Here is a 24,004-nt window from a genome sequence, read left to right as displayed (position 1 = left end):
TGGCACGCTGTTTTTGGCTATATTTAGCTCCAAGACTTCATATATATTGTTATTTTGGATTTCAAACATTTCGGTTGAGCATCACTGAAGAGATATTATTTGGCGAAATGCGCATCTGGTGCATCAAAATTGGTACCGTATACGTTTTACATCTTCATAACTCTGAATCAGTTGAGAAAGTTGTTGTTTCTGTGCATCTGGTAAACTATCATTAACATGAAGTGATTCAAATTTACTGCTGTTTATGGCATTCACAGATGTCATTTCCTCAATGCTGACTGGTTGAATGTCACATAGTATAGCTTTTGGTTAAATAGTTACTGTAATATGTTGTAATATTGTCCACCTGAACTTGTATAAGCTGATCGCATGGGTACTGGAAATTTACTAATGAGGGTACAATGTCTAAGTCGGTGGGAATCCGACACCTAGATGTTGCTTGCAACAGTGCACAAGTGGCATGATAAGGTAATACTTTGTCAATGTAACCTTGCAATGTGACTGACGAGTTTGGTCTAATTATGATACAATTTTGATGGGCTGATTTAACAATCCCAAGTCTGTTATGGTTTTTCTGAAGTTTCCTCTCTTTAAGTAGTATATATTTAAAAGATAATTGCCAAGGTGCAGACAATTGTTTTTCTTGCAGACATTTACTTCCGAATTTTTCTTGCATATTTTCCAGCAAATGTTGTAAAATATTTGTTCCAAGCAGTATGGGCACATCTCGGTTGTAATTACTCTCCGGGACAACCAGTAATAAACATGGATATGACTCCTCAAGCAAAGGTTCAATCTGAGTGATGTTTCCTTATATATATCCAGAATATGGAAGAGTCTTTCCATATGCACATTCAACATGAAGTATGTTATTGATAGGATGAAAAGTAAGATGGTGTAACTTACCACGATAAAATGTTTCGTTCACTGTCGATACAGTAGACCCAGCATCCAGAAGAGCTTTACATTCAGTATCCTCAACCTTAATTGTCACATCAGTTGCATTTCCTATCAACGATATGTTTTGGTTTATGGGTCGTCTGATTTGCCTGAGGCCCAGCGTCCGTCCTTTGACACCGGCCTGTTGGTGTTTAAATCCCCTTTATTCTTTTCCAGATTCACCCGACAACCATAAGACAGGTGACCTAACTGTCCACATCTAGGGCAAGTAGGTTCATCATCATCACGGTCACAAGAGGATGGCTTGTCTCTATACTTCCTGTCTGTCTTAGACTGGTTATACCTAAACTTTTGTCTTCCCCTGTTGTTGTAGTTATATGATTGTTGGTTACTTTGCTCTGATGCAGGTTGAGTTGGTTCTTGATGCGTATTCTGTTTACTCTCCATCGTATCGTATCGATTTTGGTTGACATTTTGTGTATCATTGCCTTTAACTCAGCTATTTCCTCTGATGAACTTGATGGAGATGCTACAACATTCATGTGAGGTGTTGCTTTCTTTTTATCATTTGGATGTTCCTTTTCAATCAGTCTAATTTCTTACATTTGTCATATAAGTATTCTGATATATCCTTGAAGTCTTGAAAATTTATTTTTCAGCATCTCATCAGCATCAGCTTGATGGACTTTTCCTTTGTCAATTGCTTTACTAAGTAAATCTGCAAGGCGACATCCCCATGATGTGGTATCCTCATCAGATTTCTGAGTTGCACTGTAAAAGTGTGTAAGGAGTGACTCGCCCCTTTCTACAGTACCATGGATGCTCTCCATCTTTTCTAAGATTTGACTGAGTGTAGCATCTGCTCCAAGTCGCATTTTGCTAGCCTGTGTTTTGAGAGATCTCCTAATAGCCTGAAGTATAACCTATCACTGTAACCTTCTCTCATCAAACACTCTACCTCATACTTCCATACCTCATATGCAACATCACTCCTAGCAGGGCCTCCTGAAAATATTGATAATTTTGGTATGTATGTGGACCCTGACTGAAATGCTGAAGTTTTATAACCCTTAGGTATAGGAGGTGCATAAAAAGGAGGTGAACTAAGAACTGTCTCTTCCTTAATGGTTTTGTTCTCGGCCAAAAAAGCTTGGTAGGCTTCATTTGTAAACACTTTGTACTCATGATTCTGCAAGTACTTAATGATCTTAGCTTTTTCAATCTCTTATAAATCATCTAACTCCGATGTTAATTCATTGGTTTCCTTTTGTTCTTCTGAAGCTCCATTTTCAGGTTCTAACTCACTTTTGGTTTGGTCAGTCATAGTAAAAAATATTTATTTGCTATTGAAATGCTGATAGTGTAGAGTAAACAACAGAATATTGGGCTGAAGTATTTCAAGAACATAAAATGCAATGTCATGAAATGGTAAATGTAAGCATAAGCCAGTACAGATTAGCATCGCAGTGATCACAATGCAAAAAAATAAAATGCACGTTAATGATGAAAGAAACCGCACGAGCAAATTGACGGGAAAAAAAAGAAAAAGAAAACGCACGTGTGAAACAAAAAAAAACAAAAAAAAAAAAAAAAAAAAAAAAAAAACCAAACAAACAAACAAACGCACGACCAAAGCGTCAAAACAAAAAATGCACGAAATCTTCAAAGAAACCGCACGCTAAATTGAAAAAATATTTATGAACCTTAAATTGTAAAAAAAAAAAATTTAATTTGTTTTAACTATTTGTTTTAGTTTGCTTATTAGGTTAGCAAATTTTAAATTTAAGTTTAGGATCAAGGACAACAGACAATGGTTACCAATGTAAACCACTAAGGTGCAAGGTCAAGGAAAATAGGTAATATAAACCACCTGTAACCCTTGGACAGACTAAGTACCAAGTACAAATTATCTAAGTCAATAAATACCACCTCAACAGTCAATAGACTTCAAGTGTTATGCTAAGGGAAGGAATTAATAACTTTGTGAGCAGATTATTAACTAAACCTATCACACATGCTACTCTCTCACTTGTGTGGAAGATCTGACAGCTGTATGTAAACACAAAAGTTTTGAATTCACTATTAAACTGTTTCAGTGCAAACACAATGACATTTAAAGATCATGGATGTTTGTAAATAAAGAATAAGACACTGTTGATGCAAAACCAAATCAAAATAATAAATAAACGAGGGGAAAACTGAATGAAAAGCTGACTGCTGTACAAAATTTCAAAGAGTTTCAAAGAACAAAAAATAAACAGCTGACTATGTAAACAAACCTGAAATGAAATATTTCTAGCAAACTAAATGAATTGCAATGGGTACTCTATACAAGCATTGTTCAATTTCACAATAATCAATATCAAATTGGGTTGAAACATTTATAAATCCAAAAAGGTTTATGAAATCCACGTGAAGAAACACGATTGAAAGTCAAACCGGATATGGTATTCACATAAATTTGTTAAATTTGTTAAATTTAATCCGGAAAATTAAATTTCCGGGAAGTTTCAATACATGGGTTATACCTGTAGTGGAGTCCTCTCGAACAGAAGTCAATGAAGCGTAACAAAGGTGTATCCCTTCAGTACTGCAGACGATAATCAGCACTTGAATTTACAATAGTGTTCACAGTTTTCAAGCTAGGCATATAGCATGAGTTGAATAATCAGGCTTTTATCCTGGAACTTTCCACCACTGACAATCGGTCCAAAACGGCCAGAAATCAAACAAGGCTCCGGAAGGAGGTGCCCTCTGTCCTAGTCCCTACGTGGGCACAATATTTGTAACGGGGTTGTAGTGGTAATTAATAAGACGAACTGGTATTTTCTATTGGTTTATTCTTATTCTTATTTGGATTCTGCAAAACATCATATAAAGAGAAATTAAGTACATGTATATCAATGAGTACACGGACAGAACATCATAATATCTATTTGCATTTTAGACTAATTTACATAAAAATATAGACACATACATTACTAGACAAACGGTAACGATAGAGTTATTCCCCTTTACACAATATCATTCAAATACTATAGTTTGAACTTATTTACATATCTGGAAATAACTTTCATTATTTATATTAATTCTTAATATAAATACAAAGATACAAGTATATGATTATTTACAATCATCCTACCAACTATGGGCTGAATCCTTTCCCAATAGGTTCGAGTGATATATTGGTAATAATCTCTAATGTAATACGATCTACAAAGAATATCATACACTTTACTACAGTGTCTTATAATACAAACGTATATACAAACTTATAAAAGTATCCTTGATCACTGAAACCTTATGACAATAAAATGTTTAAAACAGTAACTAATTTATCTCTCTCAGACATCTCTTTCCACACTATTAATCATAGATTAATATTGTATTAGTTATATCTGAAATGTTAAAAGTATGAAATGTCAAATTCAACTTACTGTCAGTGATTCCAAATCCTGCAAGAAATATCCTTCTACCACTACCTATACAGTCTAACCAAATGTGGAACTCTACTCAAAGACAAAGGGGTTAAAGGCCTTGGCGGGAAAAAACTAACCAATGGGCTTTTTGGAATATTTAATTAATCAAAGGTTAAGAGTTTAAGGTTGAAGTTTATATTTGCTAGGCTGTGCTTAAATATGACTTTGTTTAATATGTTTATCTGACTGCTTAATTATAATTTTAAGCGGACTTAATTTTTTTTTTTAAATAGTTATATATTATTGAAAGTTATTTCATAACTTTCAATGACATCTGAAAGAAATCAAAATCAAATAAAATCAACATCAAATAACACTATCACACTTCCATTGCTACTGTATAGGTCAGATACTCTCATTTTTCCACTATTATGAATTATAGCATATTAACTTCAGAAAACTTTAAAGTGTCCCATGCAGACGGCATTAAGAATTATATGCACATAGTTTGAGATAAATTTCGTTAGTAACAATTGTTGCAATTTTATTTGTGTAGCCGTTAGTTTACCTAATTGGATCATTATTATTCAATCGAGCTATGATAATTTTTAAAAAAAATATTTGTGTAAGTATGGGATGAACCAGGATCCGAATTGACTGACTACCTAACATAGCTACGCCAACGAACGAAATCTTTAAAAAGTTGTGAGTTTTCCGCTCGTATGGGGCTTTAATGAATATTTGAAGGTATGTTTGGACACAAGTATAGTTGGAAAAAATGTTAGGAATTGTTTGATATTGAATTCATGAGACGATGATGCAAGAAAACAAAGATATTAGGGCTCATTAGTACGCATTTTTGCGAGCCGAAAATCGAAGTTGTTTTATAAGAGGTGGATCCTTAGCTCTCTGATCTGTCCCGATTTTTTCTCAAAGAGCTACAGTTCTGCAGCTACCGTAGGACTTGATAGAATATTTTATCTACATCAATTCATGTAGGTTAGGCCTACATGACTTCTCTGGGTTTACGATGAAATTCTGTCGTCTTTTGACTTTTTGTTTCCAAAACGTGTTTTGGTAAGACAAAATAGAGACGATTGAATTAGAACCCGGGGCTGGACTTGTCAACTCGTTTGTGAAACTTTTTGCACACTAGTTTTCCTTTTAGCTCTTACAAGTTTATTGTTCGAATTTCCAAAATTTCAGCTTGAACATCACTGAAGAGACATTATTTGTCGAAATGCGCATCTGGTGCATCAAAATAAAGACGTATCATGTAATGTTTAAGTATCATCATGCAATGTTAAAGTATCATATAATAAAGATATATCATCACAATATGAATATTATCCATATAAGACAATTGTGGCGTTCCATAGATTTTAAAGGTTTGTAATAAGTGTTATTCAGTAGTTATCATGGGAAAACCAGTGGACCACTTTGAATTATAACAATGCTGTCATTCCGGGAACATGTTCAAGTAAGGAAAATATATATTGGGCTTGACGTAATACAAAGTATGTTCCTGTGAAGGTGTAGATCGTGAAAAAAACAAACAAAACAATATTCATTCAAATACTCATACTCATTCTACTTTCGTTTTGAACATGACACAATATGTGACTCATGAATTTACTAAAATAAATTAAACACTTGTTCATTTAAAATAATCAGACTGTTCGTTATCTTTACCTTTTTATGAGATTGAAATACATTTTAGCGGAAACAAAAATGGGAATATTTAGTGAATAGATTAATCCATTTTTTGTTTCAGTTATGAGTGACATTGTAGAATCTTGTCCAACAAACCTTACAGAAGTCTTCGCAGCATCAGCGAGACTAAACTGTGGTGCAGACGGGTTTGGAAATAATCAGTATGTGTGCTTCCCTAACAGAGATAAGACTGCACTTGTGGAATTTTGTCATAAAGGAGGCATTCCGTTGGTAGCAGATGGTGAGACATTAGATATCACCTTTCATACTATCGTTTTTAGCTCACCTGAACCGAAGGTTCAAGTGAGCTATTCTGATCACATTTTGTCCGGCGTCCGTCTGTCCGTAAACTTTTCACATTTTCGACTTCTTCTCCAGAACCACTGGGCCAATTTCAACCTAACTTGGCCAAAAGCATCCTTGGGTAAAGGGCTTTCAAGTTTGTTCAAATGAAGGGCCATGTCCCTTTCAAAGGGGAGATAATCACAAAAATGCAAAAATAGGGTGGGGTCATTTAAAAATCTTCTTCTCAAGAACCACTGGGCCAGAAGAGCTGAAATTTACCTGAAAGCTTCCTGAAATATTACAGATTCAAGTTTGTTCAAATCATGGCCCCCAGTTGTAAGATGGGGCCACAAGGGGGGATCAAAGTTTTACATACAAATATATAGGGAAAAAATTTAAAAATCTTCTTCTCAAAAACCACTAAGCCAGAAAAGCTGAGATTTACATGAAAGCTTCCTGACATAATGCAGATTCAAGTTTGTTCAAATCATGGGCCCTTGGGGTTGGATGGGGCCACAATAGGGGATAAAAGTTTTACATACAAATATATAGGAAAAATCTTTAAAAATCTTCTTCCCAAGAACCACTAAGCCAGAAAAGCTGATTTTTACATGAAAATTTTCTGACATAGTGCAGATTCAAGTTTGTTCAAATCATGGCCCCCGGGAATAAGATGGGGCCCCAAGGGGTGGATCAAAGTTTTACACACAAATATATAGGGAAAACTTTAAAAATCTTCTTCTCAAGAACCACTAAGCCAGAAAAGCTGAGATTTACATGATAGCTTCCTGACATAATGCAGATTCAAGTTCGTTCAAATCATGGGCCCCGGGGGTTGGATGGGGCCACAATAGGGGATCAAAGTTTTACATAGAAATATATAGGAAAAATCTTTAAAAATCTTCTTCTCAAGAACCACTGAGTCAGAAAAGCTGATTTTTACATGAAAATTTCCTGACATAGTGCAAATTCAAGTTTCTTCAAAGCATGGCCCCCCGGGGATAGGATGGGGCCCCAAGGGGGGATCAAAGTTTTGCACACAAATATATAGGGAAAAACTTTAAAAATCTTCTTCTCAAGAACCACTAAGCCAGAAAAGCTGAGATTTACATGAAAGCTTCCTGACATAATGCAGATTCAAGTTTGTTCAAATCATGGGCGCCTGGGGTTGGATGGGGCCACAATAGGGGATAAAAGTTTTACATACAAATATATAGGAAAAATCTTTAAAAATCTTCTTCTCAAGAACCACTGAGCCAGAAAAGCTGATTTTTACATGAAAACTTTCTGATATAGTGCAGATTCAAGTTTGTTCAAATCATGGCCCCCGGGGATAAGATGGGGCCCCAAGGGGGGATCAAAGTTTTACACACAAATATATAGGGAAATCTTTAAAAATCTTCTTCTCAAGAATAGCAAAGCTGTGAGTAATCATATTTATATGGAAGCATCTTCAGGTAGTGTAAATTCAAGTTTGTTCAAGTCATGCCCCCAGGGGGTAGGGAGGGGCCAAAATAGGGGTTCAAAGTTTGACATTAAAATATTTAAAAAAATATATGTTCAAAAATCTTCATCTCAAGAAGAGCATAGTAATGATTAGTCATTTTAATGTAAAAGGCATTATCAGGTAGTGCAGATTAAAATTTGTGAAATTCATGGTCCCCTGGCGAAGGTTGGGGCCACATACAAGATCGATTTTTTTTTTACATGGGAATATATAAGGGGGAGTGTTTAAGAAATTTTACATGGGAATATATAGGAAAAAATGTTTAAAATATTCTTATTAACAACATTAGGACTTTGATTAATCTAATAAAAATATGATAAATATTAAATCTAAGACGGATATAGGTTTTAGTCTTTTAGCTCACCTGAACCGAAGGTTGAAGTGAGCTTTTCTGATCGCTTTTTGTCCGTCGTCTGTCTGTCTGTCTGTCTGTCTGTTAAACTTTTCACATTTTCGACTTCTTCTCCAGAACCACTGGGCCAATTTCAACCAAACATGGCAAAAGCATCCTTGGGTAAAGGGCTGTCAAGTTTGTTCAAATGAAGGACCATGTCCCTTTCAAAGGGGAGATAATCACAAAAATGCAAAAATAAGATGGGGTCATTTAAAAAATTTCTTCTCAAGAACCACTGGGCCAAAAGAGCTAAAATTTGCCAGAAAGCTTCCTGACATATTGCAGATTCAAGTTTGTTCAAATCATGGCCCCCAAGGATAGGATGGGGCTCCAAGGGGGGATCAAAGTTTTGCACACAAATATATAGGAAAAATCTTTAAAAATCTTCTTCTCAAGAACCACTGAGCCAGAAAAGCTGAAATTTACATGGAAGCTTCCTGACATAATGCAGATTTAAGTTTGTTCAAATCATGGGCCCCTGGGGTTGGATGGGGCCACAATAGGGGATAAAAGTTTTACATACAAATATATAGGAAAAATCTTTAAAAATCTTCTTCCCAAGAACCACTGAGCCAGGAAAGCTGATTTTTACATGAAAACCTTCTGATATAGTGCAGATTCAAGTTTGTTCAAAGCATGGCCCCGGGGGTAGGATGGGGCCACAAAGGGGGATCAAAGTTTTACATACAAATATATAGGAAAAAACTTTAAAAATCTTCTTCTCAAGAACCACTAAGCCAGAAAAGCTGAGATTTACATGAAAGCTTCCTGACATAATGCAGATTCAAGTTTGTTCAAATCATGGACCCCGGGGGGTAGGATGGGGCCACAAGTGGGGGGGGGGGTCAAAGTTTTACATACAAATATAGGAAAAAGCTTGAAAAATCTTCTTCTCAAGAACCATTGGGCCAAAGAAGTTGACATTTACATGAAAGCTTTCTGACATAGTGTAGATTCAAGTTTGCAAAGGGTAGTTAGGGCCATAATAGGGACTAAGGTTTTACATGCAAATATATATGGAAAATCTTCAGATATGGACCAAGGTGACTCAGGTGAGCGATGTGGCCCATGGGTCTTTTGTTTATGTAACTCCCGCACCATCGTCTTCGACTACAAATGGAATCAATATCATGTTTTAGTACTCAGGAACTCTTATTCGTGACATAGCACATGTCCACCTTTCCGTTCATTAGCTTTGCTATGTATCTCATTCATCTTCCTGGGTTGTTTTTCTTTCTTTTCAACATTACCTCGTTTTTCTCCCTCTGTTCTAAATCACATCCCCTACTTGTATTTACCCAATCCTATAAACCTATTTAGTCCAATCGCCTTCCTTTTATCTACTCTTATCCTGCCTCCTTTAGACCATTCTTTTTTTGATCGACATCTGCTAAAATCATTATATTTAATGGGAACTATTTTTGTGGATTTCGAAAGATATCCTTATTCTATGAAGTCCAAATCACAACAACCTACATGATTCACGTCATTTTTTCAATGTACAAGAACCATATCTATGAATTAATTGCCAATGAAAGTGTGAAATCCGGATAATCCACGAAAATTAACCAGTCAACAGAGAATACTTCTCCTCCCAGGCAATTGTTTTAACCATTCTTGGCACTATGATTTTGACTACTAATTACTCCTTTTACCTGATCAAAAAATATAGATCAAGACGGGTGTGATCTGTCGACAGGGGATGCTTACTCTTCCTACGCAACTAATTCTAACTCTGGTGTGTTCAGGGGTCCGTGTTTGCCCAGCTCTCTATTTTGTATTCCTAATGGGAATTATGAGCTGGATCATTGTTCGTTATCTTCACGTCCCGTGGGGGTCCGGGTAAGACTAGGTCCTCAGTACCCCTTGCTTGTCATAATAGGCGACTAAATGGGGCGGACCTACGGATGAGACCGCAAACAAAAAAACAACAACAAAAACCGAGGTCCCATGTCACAGCAGGTGTGGCACGATAAATATCCCTCCCTGCTCAAAGGTAGTTAGAGCCAAGCATAGGCCTAAATTTTGCCGCCCTTCACCGGAAATGGTGACGGCTCCATATGAGTGAAATTTTCTCGATAGGGACGTTAAACAATAAACAAACAATCAATCAATCGTTATCTTCACCTTTTCATCCCAACATTGGTGGGTTTAGTAGTACGTATGTGCCCTATTCTCAAACTTGTATTCTTTTCAGGCTTAATGAAATTGGTCGTATTTAGTGATCTTCTCTTTTATGCTAAACAGAAATAGCTAACATGGACATATTTTGCTAAATTTTTACGGGTTCGTGGGGACGTAATTTCGTGGATTTATATATTTATAAGGAAGATAACTCTGGAATGTCTTTATTCGTTGAGGATGTAAATTCGTGGGTGAGGGGTACCAAAGAATTCCACGAAAATTGAGCCACCAAGAATTCTAGTGATTCCACAGTATATGGCCCCATTCACAAATATCTTACGACTAAGATCAAAATTTACAAACTCTGTAATTTTCTTAATCTACATTTCTTGTAGACTTCCTTATTTAATATGTAAAATACACCCATGGTTTATAAAATTTGAATATGTACTTAATGAAAGATATAGACAACATTATGCAGGTAATAATTGAATATTGCTACATATATATGGGAAGTTGAAGATGGAAAAGCTGAAATCATGTAGTTTGTCATAAGGTTGAGTTTTTAGTTTGCTGTTAGCATCTATGTTCAATGAAATATTTAAGTATGAAGCAGATGTGGAATACTCTGTGGTATCTTTTATTTTGAATTTTCTGGGATATACCAAATCGACATATGAATGAAAATGATTATTGTTGACAGATAAAACGCCGTCGGTATAATCTAAATATTGAGTTGTAGACCACATCAAAACAGTTTTCTTCTCATGTAGAAGCTTTTGAATAAACTCTGCTTCATAACAATATAAAAACAGGTCAGTTAACAAACGAGCGCAACTCATTATCATGGGAATTCTGACATATTCTTGTTGGATCGATCACTAAAGACTACAAAATATTGTCAATGAAACCTCCAGTATTGTTCCAATATCAACTACAATAAGGCAACTGTTTTAACTTTTATACCCATATAATGTAATTTTGATAAGGACATGATTCCAGAGGATTGGCTCATATGATTAGTGTAACCTATATATAACGGTAAGGGCGATAGTGTCACCCTAGAAATTACAGACTAATCACACTGCTCAATCGCGGACACTTTTTACTAGTATCGTTTGAATGATTTTGATTATGAAATTGAGTGTATCAGTGAAAGGTGAAGATAACGAACAGTGATCAATCTCATATTTCTTACAATCAATAAAAATGTGTTGGGCAAACACGGACCCCTGGACACACCAGAGGTGGGATCAGGTGCTTAGGAGGAGTAAGCACCCTTGTCGAAACGCAAACCGGATTCAGAAAAGTTTATTGTTAAATTGAAAATAGATTTGCGTTAGAGTTTCTTCTCAAATATGCATCAAGAAATAAAAAAAAAAATATTCTGTGCTTTTATACATTTCAAGCAGTCTATTGACACTGTTTTGAGAAATTGCCTACAGACCAAATTTTTAAACAGTGACATAAATGGAAAATGTTTTAGACATATCACGAAAATGTACATATGATCTTAAATCAAAGATACAAATAGATGAACAAGAATAAAAAAAAATATGGTCAATCTTTTATCAATGGTCTGAAAGATTACTTAAGGTTGTTACACTTTCATGTAACTTATCAATATATATGCTTGGAAGTAAAAAACACTGCATTAATACCACTCTATCTAGTTTGGTTTATTGACAACGAAAGCAAATGTGTATGTTGCCACCTTTTTATGATATCAGATATACAAAAACAGAAATATAGATCAACATTTGAAATTCGCACATTTTAGCAGAACAGATTGCTAAAATATATAAAAACGTATTAAAATTACGAATTCTTAATGGCATCAGTTTAGACAGGACTGTTTATTTATAATTATGTATACAGTAATTTAGGATATTAGGGAAACATTGTATAATAGACATACAGTAGAGGAAATACCAACATAGGCGTTATTGCCCTTGACAACATTCTTTTTCATAGATAATTAATTATTTAAGGAAATATTTATTTTCATTATCAATAGCTTACCAAGTTTTTAATTTATCCAGTGAATAAAGTTCCTCTGAAAGATGTATTTCTACCATGTGCAAAGTTTAATTTAACAAAGATTTTTGCAAAAACCCATGACATCACACGAGGATCGATTTATCTTAACAAGGAATTAAAAAGATTGATTAGGTGTCCCAGTAAGCAAGTGCAAGATGACATGTTTGTTATATTAAAACCATACATTCTTTTTTTATGCTGATCACACTGTTTTTATCTCCGCATCTGCGTCTAATTTTCAACGCTCATTCGATATCTGCCGAATACTTCACTTGATGGGAACTCGTTGTGAACATAATGAAGACAGGGGTATTGATATTTTCAAAGGTCCTATGACAAAAAATAAGTTTCTACAATGGTAATTGTGTTGAAATTGTGAAAAATGTTATTTGAGTATATTCCTGTCAAGAAGTAGAGAGTTCAATGAAACATTTAACAGAACAAGCATTAAAAGGTTTTTTGGTGTATTAAGTAAGATTCGTTATTTCAATTTTGCAATTAATTGTCAGATATACTTGTTTGAGAAAGTCATCAGCGTAATCTACATTAACTAAAGATTTCATGAAAATCCCGACATTACTACGTTTATTGAGTCAATAAATACAAACAATGTGGTATCTTTAAAATCATTGGCGAAGTTTTTTAGTCATTTCAGTGCTGCTTGCTCTTCCTGAACTAATGTACGTACACCTAAACGTATATCAATTTTTCAAAACTCATTTGTATACTGTGTGACTCTTACCTCTAATCATAGTTTATATATATATATATATATATATATATATATATATATATATATAGTGGGATAAATCTCCGATATAATCTTCTAGAGTGCTCGACGTGGCCTCACGGAGCTACATAAATTGATGATCAGATGGAGTTCAATCATATAACATTTATTTGACTTATAAATATAAATTTCCTTAAAGAAATAAATGTTATGTGATTGAACTCCATCTGATCATCAATCAATATATATATATATATATATATATATATATATATATATATATATATATATATATATATATATTTGTACCTCATGTACCAGTGATCTAGTTTTGAATGAATAGATAATTGAAAAGTAAGGGTCCGCATAGTTTCATTATCCGTGGTGAATTAAATGACAAAACATGTACACGTATGTATTGGTATCCATTTGGTACATGTGCTCAGATCGACCTTGTCTTGACACTTTGTTGGCCACTTGCATACGCATGAACTAAACCTTGATCAAGGTAATCTAAGCTTAAATCGAGCTCAAATATTTTGATTCACTTGTACACCTTTCAAATTTAGATAAGTAGGGTTCCGTATTGAGCTCATTTCTGAACCAGATATACATGTAGGGCAGGTTTAAATGACGGATCAAGAGATGAATAACGTTTTGGATAAAATATTTTGACTGGATTTCGTAGAAAGATTTATTAGGATGGAGAAATTCAATAGTAAGGAACAGAGCAAACCCTTTTTGAAATACTCTATTTATGAATTTATTGATATATTTCGTTTAAGAAAGGTATGTGTGGTGGAATCGTTGGATGACGTTGGTGAATGTTTGGAAGCAAAAGAAGATGTTTCAACTTTTGCATTCAATCAATTATTGATTGCTTTGCGATTTTATGCAATCGCTTGGTTTCATTGAGTGTCTGGAGATCTGTTTGGATTTTTCAAATAGTTTTTTTCTGACCACATTCTGTAACATATCATAATACATTAACTATAAATATATAATAAGTTGCACATGAAGAAGAAGCAAAAGTGTTCATTTTGTAAGAGAAAGAGAGAGAGAGAGTTATAAAAGAATCAGGTTCCATCTGTTCCGCTGGGTATCAAATTTCTCATTATCTCCATTTTTATAAAAAGTAAATGTTTGTGTTTCATAAAAACGTTTTTAAAGAGGATATTGCATTACGCATACTCAGCGATTTGTCTGTACATCTCTCTAAGTAACGTTCAAAGTCATCAAGAAATGATTAACATTGTTACATTCATATAATATATACAGCCCAATAGCTAAGTACTTCGTTACTAGCTTGAAAATACGGATGCATATTTAATTACTGGGATAAAATTTACAAATTCAATTCAAAATTAAAGATTATCTCCCTCATGCATACATGTAGCTCTGAACCTTGGACGAATTTATTTCCAGTCTTTGGCACTCTGGTTTTCCTTTTAGTTCTTACAAGTTAATTGTTATTTCGGATTTCCAAAATTTCGGCTTGAACATTGTAGCTTCTGGATGTGTATCTATTCTTTTAGAAATGCGTTATCTGATTCCACTGGCGTGTGTCCAGGGGTCCCTCTTTGCCCTACCCTCAATTTTGTACCCCGTGCGAATACGGGTTAGGATAGGTCCTCAGTACTCCCTGTTTGTAACGTTGTATATATGAATGTAGAACCAGTTGTTTGAACACCAATTGCGTCGTCCCAAGGGGATCCGGGTTATTATAGGCCCTCAGTATCCCTTGCGTGTTGTAAGAGGCGACTAAATGGGGCGGTCCTTCGGATGAGACAGCAAACACTAAGGCACAGCATGTGTGACACAATAAAGATCCTTCCCTGCTCAAAGGCTGTACACGCTGTGCATAGACTTGAATTTTACAACCCTGGTGACGTCTCATCATCATCATCGTCGTCGTCGTCGTCGCCAGCCGGTTTTGATTATACAAGTCATGTATTAATCCTCATGCCGAGGGTGTGGCCTGTCTGTCTGTCGAGAGCGAAGTCTTCCTCTCCACACTTGGCGATCCAGTGGGTTGGCAGAGTCTATGTTCAGCGCTAGACCATCACGCTTCCTCCCAAGAAAGCTTTGGTCTGCCTTGACCCCGCTGTGCTACAATGTTCATGCATCTGATCTGCGAGATCCAGCTTGTGCTACACTCAACGTGTCCAAGCCTTCTCAGCCTGCTCAATCGGTATTGCTTATAGGAGTTATGAAATTGATAACTGTTCGTTATCTTCACCTTTCATGTAGATGATAATGGAATATTGCTGCATAAATATGGGAAGTTGACAATGGAGAAGTTGAAATCATCCCCTCTGTCGTAAAGTTGAGTTCTTATTTTGGCGTTAATATCTACTTTCAATGAAATATGTAAGTATGAAGCAGAAGTTGACGACTCTGTGTTATCTTTTATTTCGAGTTCACTAGGATATATTGAATCGACATATCAATGAAAATTATTATTGTTAATAGATAAAACGTCGTCGTATATCTAAATGTCGAATTGAAGGCAAAGCAAGATTTCTTCTCACCTAGAAGTTTTGCAATAAATGCTGCTTCACAAGAATATAAAAACAGGCCAGCTAACAAAGGAGCAAAATTCCTGCCCATGGGGATTCAAACAGACTGTTGGAAGACCTATTCACCGAAGACCACGAATATATCGTTAATGAGGAACTCCAGCATATTTTCTATTTCAACTTCGGAGTACATGTGCGTGGAATCTGAGTGGCGTTTAACAAAGTATTTTTTGATGACTGATCAGTAGATAGGAATATTTGCATTTCCCATTTTTGTTCAGGAAGCAACTGTTTATGCTGTCAAAAAGTCTAGTCTTTAATTTATCGTGAGGAATGGTCGTGTAAAGTGTTGAAAAATGATATGTTTTCATGGTGATTTGAGAAAGAATTTGCAATTTCAAATTTACTAGAAGTTCTTTAGAATTTCTTAGAATCCACATTTGATTTACACCACTTCTGGCATATGTAGTCGCACAGTATGTTTTAATTCTATTCTTTACAGCTGTTAATATTTTCGTGAGGAGCAAAGATATGGGCTTGGTAGAACATTTACTGGATCCAGCAATATACCTTTGTAAGGGTTTTATGAAGTTTAGGAATCTAGTATAGATTCATCCGACCTATTGACTGTGATATTAAATGTGTCTATAACTGAAGCCTGGTTTTGAAGAATTTCGTCTTTTGAAAGGACAGTTGGAGTATAAGTACGATTACCAAAAGTGGAATTAAAGCTAAATATTTTAAAATACAGTTGTAATAATGAGCCTTACAAACAAAAACAATGCTTTGTCAGCTGGAACCAAAACATATTCCTCATATAACATATCTAATTCTTTTATCACTTCTGATTTTCTAAACACAGAATGATAGAAGGTACGTATTTTGGTTTTAATATGTCTAATGCGGGATTTTGATATTCCTCTTATACGTTTGATTCATTCTGACAATATATCAAATTCTTTTTGTTTCATATTGAGCCCATCTCTGGCATAATCCACGACATAATTCATTATAGAAATAAAGTTATGTCGCAAATTGATAGATCAAGGTTCTCTGTATTTATGACCTTTTAGAATAAGTTATTTGAGGTCCTCATTTGTCTTCAATGTATGGGCAATGCAGTATTACCAGTACTATATCTAAGTTTTTAAAGAATATGTCTATTAAGAGATCAGATGTTAAAACATGTACATCATTTATTCCTTTTTACTTTGAATCTATACTGTTGAACGACAAATGTTCCAATGTGTTATATGATATGATAAATAGTACTGTTTTCATAGCCAATTCAACTCACAAATGGAACACTCAATTATTTATACATTAATAAAGCAATGTTTCTGTAAGAGTTGTGTAAAGTTAGTTTCAAAACAAACATTGATTAGTTCAGTGGTTGCAATACCGAATTCTTTGCAAGCTTCTTCCTACGAAAATTACCTCAAGAAAATCAATATCATTTCAGATGATTGTTGTTCATTTTGTGAAGAAAATGTAGAAACAATACAACCTATGTTTATATCTTGTTCTGATACTCTCTAACTTTGAATAATCTTAGCATGCATATTTTCAGGAATACATAAAAAAGAATTGATTTTAATGTTACTAATGTCGTTTTAGGCGAAACGCCTCTCAGTCTGTGTAATAAAGTTGTTAATTCCATAACTCTGTATACCAAACAATATATTTTCAATTGTTCAAAACAAAACTCCTCATATTGCTTGGCTGGTATATTATCTTTTTTTCAAATACAAAGTTGAAAATTTTGCAGTAATTAACGTTTGAAATTGACAAACTTTGGGAAAATTGGAAAGCTATTTTTTTTTAATCTGTAACCTAGAATAAGAAGTATTCAACCAATTATGCTGTATGATAGTAGTGTGAGAGAGTGCGAGATGGTAGGCCGTCAGACTCTCGACCGAAAGGTCGTGGGTTCGAGTCCTGGCCGCGGCAGGGTTGACGTTGTGTCCTTGGGAAAGGCACTTTACATGAATTTCCTCACTCCACCCAAGTGTAAAAGGGGTACCTGGCTATAGACAGTGAAAGATATTGTTAGAATGTTAGTGCTCTAGCGCTTGTAATGGCAGCTTGTACTGTTTGCTTCCTAGGAGGCTGAGAAAGTTCTAGATTGATATAAGGTCTGCCGGGGTAATAATGTACATTGATTATTGTAAAGCGCTTTGAGCGGCATACGCTGGATAAGGCGCTATATAAAACCAATCATCATTATTATTATGGTGTGAGGATGTATATGTATCTTCATTACTTGTCCTTATTATCATATGAATATAAAAATAGATTTGAAAATAATAATAAAAAGGTATAGATCAAAATATACGGCTCACGACAGATGTAATCCTTCATCAGAGGATGCTTACTCCTCCTATGCACATGGAATGTCCAGGGGTCCATGTTTGACCTATTCTTGAATTTTGTATCCTTTATATGGTTGATGAGATTAATGACTTTATCAAGTTATCTCCATTTTGTTACTAAAAGGTTTTTGTGTGGAGACAATAGGAGGCCAATTGTATCACAGAACATGTCAACAGTTCCTCAAAGGTTGTCCGAATAAGCCGTTCCTTGCCAATGAGATATACAGATGTAAGAAATTATCTATTATTCTACACTTAGCAAAATCGTGATTGAATGATATCTATTTAGCATGTTCTAATACATATGTAGATCCTGCCTGTCAGAGTGTAAACACAGAGAACCAGTGTTATCTTGCTGATCCATCATGTCCAAATATGTAAGTGAATAGCTATTAGTAATACTCTCTCTTTATTTTGTTAAGATTTATCTTCCTTTAAAAGCTTCTTGCCTGTGATTATAGGACATCAAGATTCACTACCATAGACATGATCAAAACATCATCCACCTACCCTAACACAACTCTCAACTCCACAACGACCTTCTTAGAAGATGAATCAACTGATATAAGGGCCATTGTAGGAAGTATAGTAGCCGTGTTAACTGTTACAGTCCTACTGATCTTACTGATTATTGTCTGGCAAAGGATGAAGAAACGAAAAAACACAACAAACAGAGGTAAAAAACCCATTGCATTATACACCTCAAGTATCAATATCATATTGCTTGTAGGAGTTATGAGATTGATCACTGTTCGTTATCTTCACCTTGCATTCATACCTACTACAATCACTATATCTATCACCACAACCACTATTGCTGCCACTTACACTACCACCATCACCATTACTACTACTATTTCTACTACTACTACTACTACTACTTTCACTACTACTACCACTGCTGTCACTACTACTACTATTACTAATAAAATAAACCTCATTACTTCTGCTATTACTACTACTACTACTGCTGCTGAAACTACTACTACTACTACTACTACTACTACTACTACTACTACTACTACTACTACTACAATGACTACTAATTAATACTACTATTGCTATAACATCAACAGCAAAAACAACAACAACAACTACTACTACTACTACTACTACTACTACTACTACTACTACCACTACTACTACTACTATTGCTACTACCACTAATACTAATATTAATTATACTATTCTACTAGTAATACCATTACTACTATTATTATGCTACTACTACTACTACTACTATTACAACAACAACAACAACTACTACTACTAGTACTACTACCAGTACTTTTAGTACTACTACTGTTACTTATACTATCGCAACTACTTCTGCTACTTCTGCTTCTTCTACCATAACAACAACAACAACTACTACTACTACTATTACAACTACTACTACTACTTTTACTACTACTATTACAACAACAACAACTACTACTACTACTACTATATTGGTACTACTGCTGCTGCATGTGCGGCTATTACTACAAATACAGCAGCAGCAACAATAGCAATGACTACTGCTACTACTACTACAACGACTACTACTATTATTCTAGTACTAATACTAATATTACTATTTTACCAGTACTAGTACGATGACAACTTATTACTGCTACTATTGCTATAACATCAAGAACAAAAAACAACAACTACTACTACTGCTACTACTATTACTATTACTATTATTATTATTACTACTACTACTACTACTTTTTCTACTACTATTACTGTTTTACTACTTTTACTACTACTACTTCTACTACTACTACTACTACTACTACCACCACCACCACCACCAACACCACCACCACCACTACTACTACTACTACTACTACTTCTACTAAAACTACTACTAACACTACTACTATCACTACTATTACTTCTACTATTTCTACCACTACAACTACTACAACAAAAACTACTGCTAGTACTACAACTACTACTACTAGTACTACTATTAATACTTTTAGTACTACTACTGCTGTTACTGCTACTATTACTATTACTACTACTACAATTATAACAACTACTGCCACTACAACTATTGCTTCTACTACTACTACTACTATTACAACAACAACAACTACTATTACTATTACCACTACTACTATTACTACTACTACTACTACTACTACTATTATTATTATTATTATTATTACAACAACTACTACTACTACGATTACTACTACTACTACTACTGCTGCATGTGCGGCTTTTACTACAGCAGCAACAATAGCTACGACTATTACTACTACTACTACTACAACGACGACGACGACGACTACTACTACTATTATTCACAGCAGGTCTGACACGATAAAAATCCCTCCCTGCTCAAAGGCCATAGGTGCCGAGTATAGGCCTAAATTTTGCAGCCCTTCACCGGAAGTGGTGGCGTCTTCATATGAGTGAAATATTCTCGAAAGGCATGTTAAACAATATCCATTCAATCGATCAATCCTGCACCCCCAGGAGCCTTAAGGATGGAGCAAAAAATGATCAACGTTAAAGCATCTTCCCTACAATCTCACATATGTAATAAAAAACTAAATGCATAGATCTAGGCCTCTAACGAAATTGTAAATTCTTTGATCTCCGGGTTAAGCGTACTTCCGGGGTAGACGTACTGACTCCAAGGCAGGGCCAAACTTGGTAAATATAATGTTTATGTGTAAACCATTTTTGAATGTCTTTTAAAATGTTATTGATAGCATATATATATATAAAGGATGGTGTAGCAGCCAATTTCGACATTTAAATTTTTGCGCCAATTTGTACACGTTATCCGCGCGCTACGTCATAGTTTTTAGGGCTCGCTGCGAAGAATGTGGGTATTATGTTCCTGATTCACTGGACATTGTACTGAACTGCTGTTTTCTAGAGAAACTACTTATTCGGTAAGACAATGATGAACATTAGCACATTCCATAGATTTATTGAAAACGTGTATTATTTGAATTGATACAGTGTATAAAGCATGTTCTCTGAGTAAGCACATGTGTACGTAGTTCATGTCCTGAATATTTATGCAAACTATGTTTACAGAATTACAGTATTGTGCAATATAATTCAATGATAGTATTAAGATATATATGACATATAGTAATGCCACGTGTAGATTATTTTTGATCATAAGGTGAAAACTAGTTGCACACTTTTTGTAACTTCAGGGGCAATAACTCTGTTTTGTTGTGCAATACAGATGCTCTTTATATTTATTATAATTTATATCAGAGTACTATTTGTTTGGTGCAGTCTGTGTTATAAACAGCAATTTTCTGTATTGAACTCAGTTTTTGGATAGTTTGAATTATTATTATACATGATCATATGTGTTGTCAGTATCAATTCACTGTTTACAATTATTGTTTTGTTTTATTACAGTATATCGTATGAAGTTGAGGAAGTCACATGATGCCAATCATTGACTTAAGAATAAATTTTCCAGGCATACGCATAGACGATTTGTTTGTATTTATTATGGACGGCGGCCAGTACAGATGGAATCTTGTCAACTTCATTGTAATTAAAAGGTTTTAATTTTTTCACAGAATGTGCATTAAGATACACTTAATTCAAAAACAATAAGAAACCATGGGGTAATCAGCCTTAATTTTGCGTCAAACTGAGCGGAAGTTCGCGTTCTAAAAATAGCATTTTTTCGGATAAAATTGTAAAATTTCACCATACCTTACACAAGTGTTCATAGACAAAATACTTGATGTTGATTTTCATATATTTTAGTATGAATATACAGTACGATATGGCAATTGTATATTTTTGGTAAAATTTCATTGATATATACTCCAAACTTGTTCCTGTTCTAATTCGAATTTCCTCTGTCTAATTTAATTTTTTTTACTTTTCTAAGCCCAAAACAATCAAAGTTCTTATGAAAATTATATAATAACCATCTACAAATATAATTACAAATTCCTATAATTTTGCCTAAAGATAGGCGATTCTTTATAGTTTATTCTGCAAGAAAAAAATTGAAGGTCATCACCAATTTAACAAAGTAAATTTTACTTTAAATGATGAGATTGTTTTTCAAATTCAAATTTTACGTTCATTAAGGTAGGTAAATACTATTAGAAATTTTTGTCAATCAAAATATTTTTTTCATTTAAATAACTTTAACAACTCATAAATTAACTTTAAAAAAACCATATTAGACATACCTTTGCAGGTTTATTTTTATTCTATGTGCTACAGAGCACATATACCCCCAAATGCAAAAGCCAAATTTTAACACAAGAATGAATGATCTCATGTTTTATTAAAAATATGCACCAAAGCATATTTTATTAATTTATATACCAAAGCACATCATATTAAGCTATAATATATAAAAACGAATAGATATTCATTTACTGAGAGAATTTTTAAAGATATTCAATTGAAAACATACCCAATTGCTGTTTGATCTGCTCACATCCTTCAGAAAAAAATCACAGAATATCGCAATTTTGAAAAATTCTCAAAATCTAAAATGTTTACATGCCAGTTTTTCTTTAAAAATATTTAGAATTATATCTAAGGTTGACAAAAAACCATATTTTACCATAATTGACCAGAGATATTTTGCAAAATGCTCTCTTGAATACGTAACCCCCCCCCCCCATTTTTTAATTTAAGTTTTATAATTATTCTTTGCACACTTTGAAAATAGTAAATTGTAACAGCAAATACAGTCTTAAAATCAAGATTAACAGAATATAACAATATATATATATATATGTAAAACATACTGAAAAGTTTGTCCTACTAGACAATTAGAACACGAGGAGTGGGGGGGGGGGGCATCCCCTTCCTTTTTCTCACAATTTTGCGTGTGTGTGTTATTTTTCTTTTCCTTTTTGTTTTGGCTATCAATCACATCATACATAAAAATACATACATGCTATCTCATACTTATAGAAAAAGTAAATATAGTGTAACATACAATTCATGTAGATTTCAGCAACTACAGCTCATGTACAAATAATTTTGTTTCTTGAAAGTACTTATGAAGAAGAGTTCAAATATTAAACAACTTTGCGGATGATTTTCTGAGGCTTTATAATTCTGGGTTTCTTTGAACCAAACACAAACTCACTAAAAGCAGTTTGTATTCCACTGTGAGTGTCACGCCTATGTATGATTTTTAACTTATTTAGGCTTAGATTGCAAGCTATATATTGAGCCTTTTAGAGATCAGTGTAGATATTATATTGCTTTGTACCATTTGAACTAGTGAGGACTTGACACTATAATAATTCATGGTAAATATATCTGAAGATTCACATTTGAATGCTAAATTTGACTTGTACAGTTCTCGTAAACTACAAACATCAGACAAAGAAGTTATAACCGGAGCTTTCTAGTCGGTGTTTAAAATTTAAAACCGGATACGTAAAAGCACGGCCTTTCCTTAAGGATTATTTAATTATCATTCATAATTTGCTATGATGCTTTGAAAAATAAGATTTTTTAAAGCAACAATCACATACTAGTTGCTTTCGTGAACTAGAGTTTTCAAGCAGTCTAATCCGAATTTTCTCCATCATCTTTTCTTAAAGGACACATCTCGTGTTTTCAAAGTATACAGAATTATATGCATTTTGTCTTCCTTATGCTTATAGAAATTAATTGTAATAGTTCGTTCGCTGAAGTATTGCGATAATTAGCCACAATACGGACTTAAATCTAAGCCCCGATTTCAAAAAGCCTAGTTAATTAGATAGGTAGTCACGTGGTACAGTGACGTCATATGCGACCTTCGTCGATCAACTTGTTGTAAAAGTAGTGTTAAATATTTTTAAAACTCGGGTTTTAGGGGCCTAATTTATTTACCATGGATAACATTTATTTCGATGTTGACAAATTTCCAGAGTCTTATATCTTTTAGCCACCAGTGCATACAAATAGCGACCCAAATGTAGCGAGAAAAGCGAGTATGAAATCTGCATAAATTTGCGAGTAAATAATGTTTACATCGGATCCCTGTTTAAACACA

The 24,004-nt window shown here is 34.3% G+C and overlaps 1 protein-coding gene across 2 annotated transcripts in view; it reads left to right on the top strand.

The window, feature by feature from the left end:
- The first annotated feature begins 5,685 nt into the window (after positions 1-5,685).
- LOC125659753 (putative ankyrin repeat protein RF_0381) overlaps positions 5,686-24,004 on the top strand; it is a 73,468-nt gene continuing 55,149 nt past the window's right edge. The window contains exons 1-5 of one of the 2 annotated variants that reach the window (XM_048891524.2): positions 5,686-5,799; positions 6,094-6,273; positions 18,128-18,232; positions 18,314-18,380; positions 18,465-18,679. In XM_048891524.2, coding sequence (XP_048747481.2) covers positions 6,096-6,273; positions 18,128-18,232; positions 18,314-18,380; positions 18,465-18,679 — 565 coding nt within the window. In that variant the 5' untranslated portion in view covers positions 5,686-5,799; positions 6,094-6,095. Of the gene's footprint in view, positions 5,800-6,093; positions 6,274-18,127; positions 18,233-18,313; positions 18,381-18,464; positions 18,680-20,226; positions 20,313-24,004 lie in introns of those variants that run through there. The other variant, XM_056149884.1, reaches the window with a different exon arrangement.

This window comes from Ostrea edulis, chromosome 9 (genome assembly GCF_947568905.1).
Source record: "Ostrea edulis chromosome 9, xbOstEdul1.1, whole genome shotgun sequence".
In the NCBI taxonomy this organism is placed as follows: Eukaryota; Metazoa; Mollusca; class Bivalvia; order Ostreida; family Ostreidae; genus Ostrea; species Ostrea edulis.
Note: the sequence above shows the minus strand (reverse complement) of the source record. Positions and strands in the feature narration are given on the sequence as shown.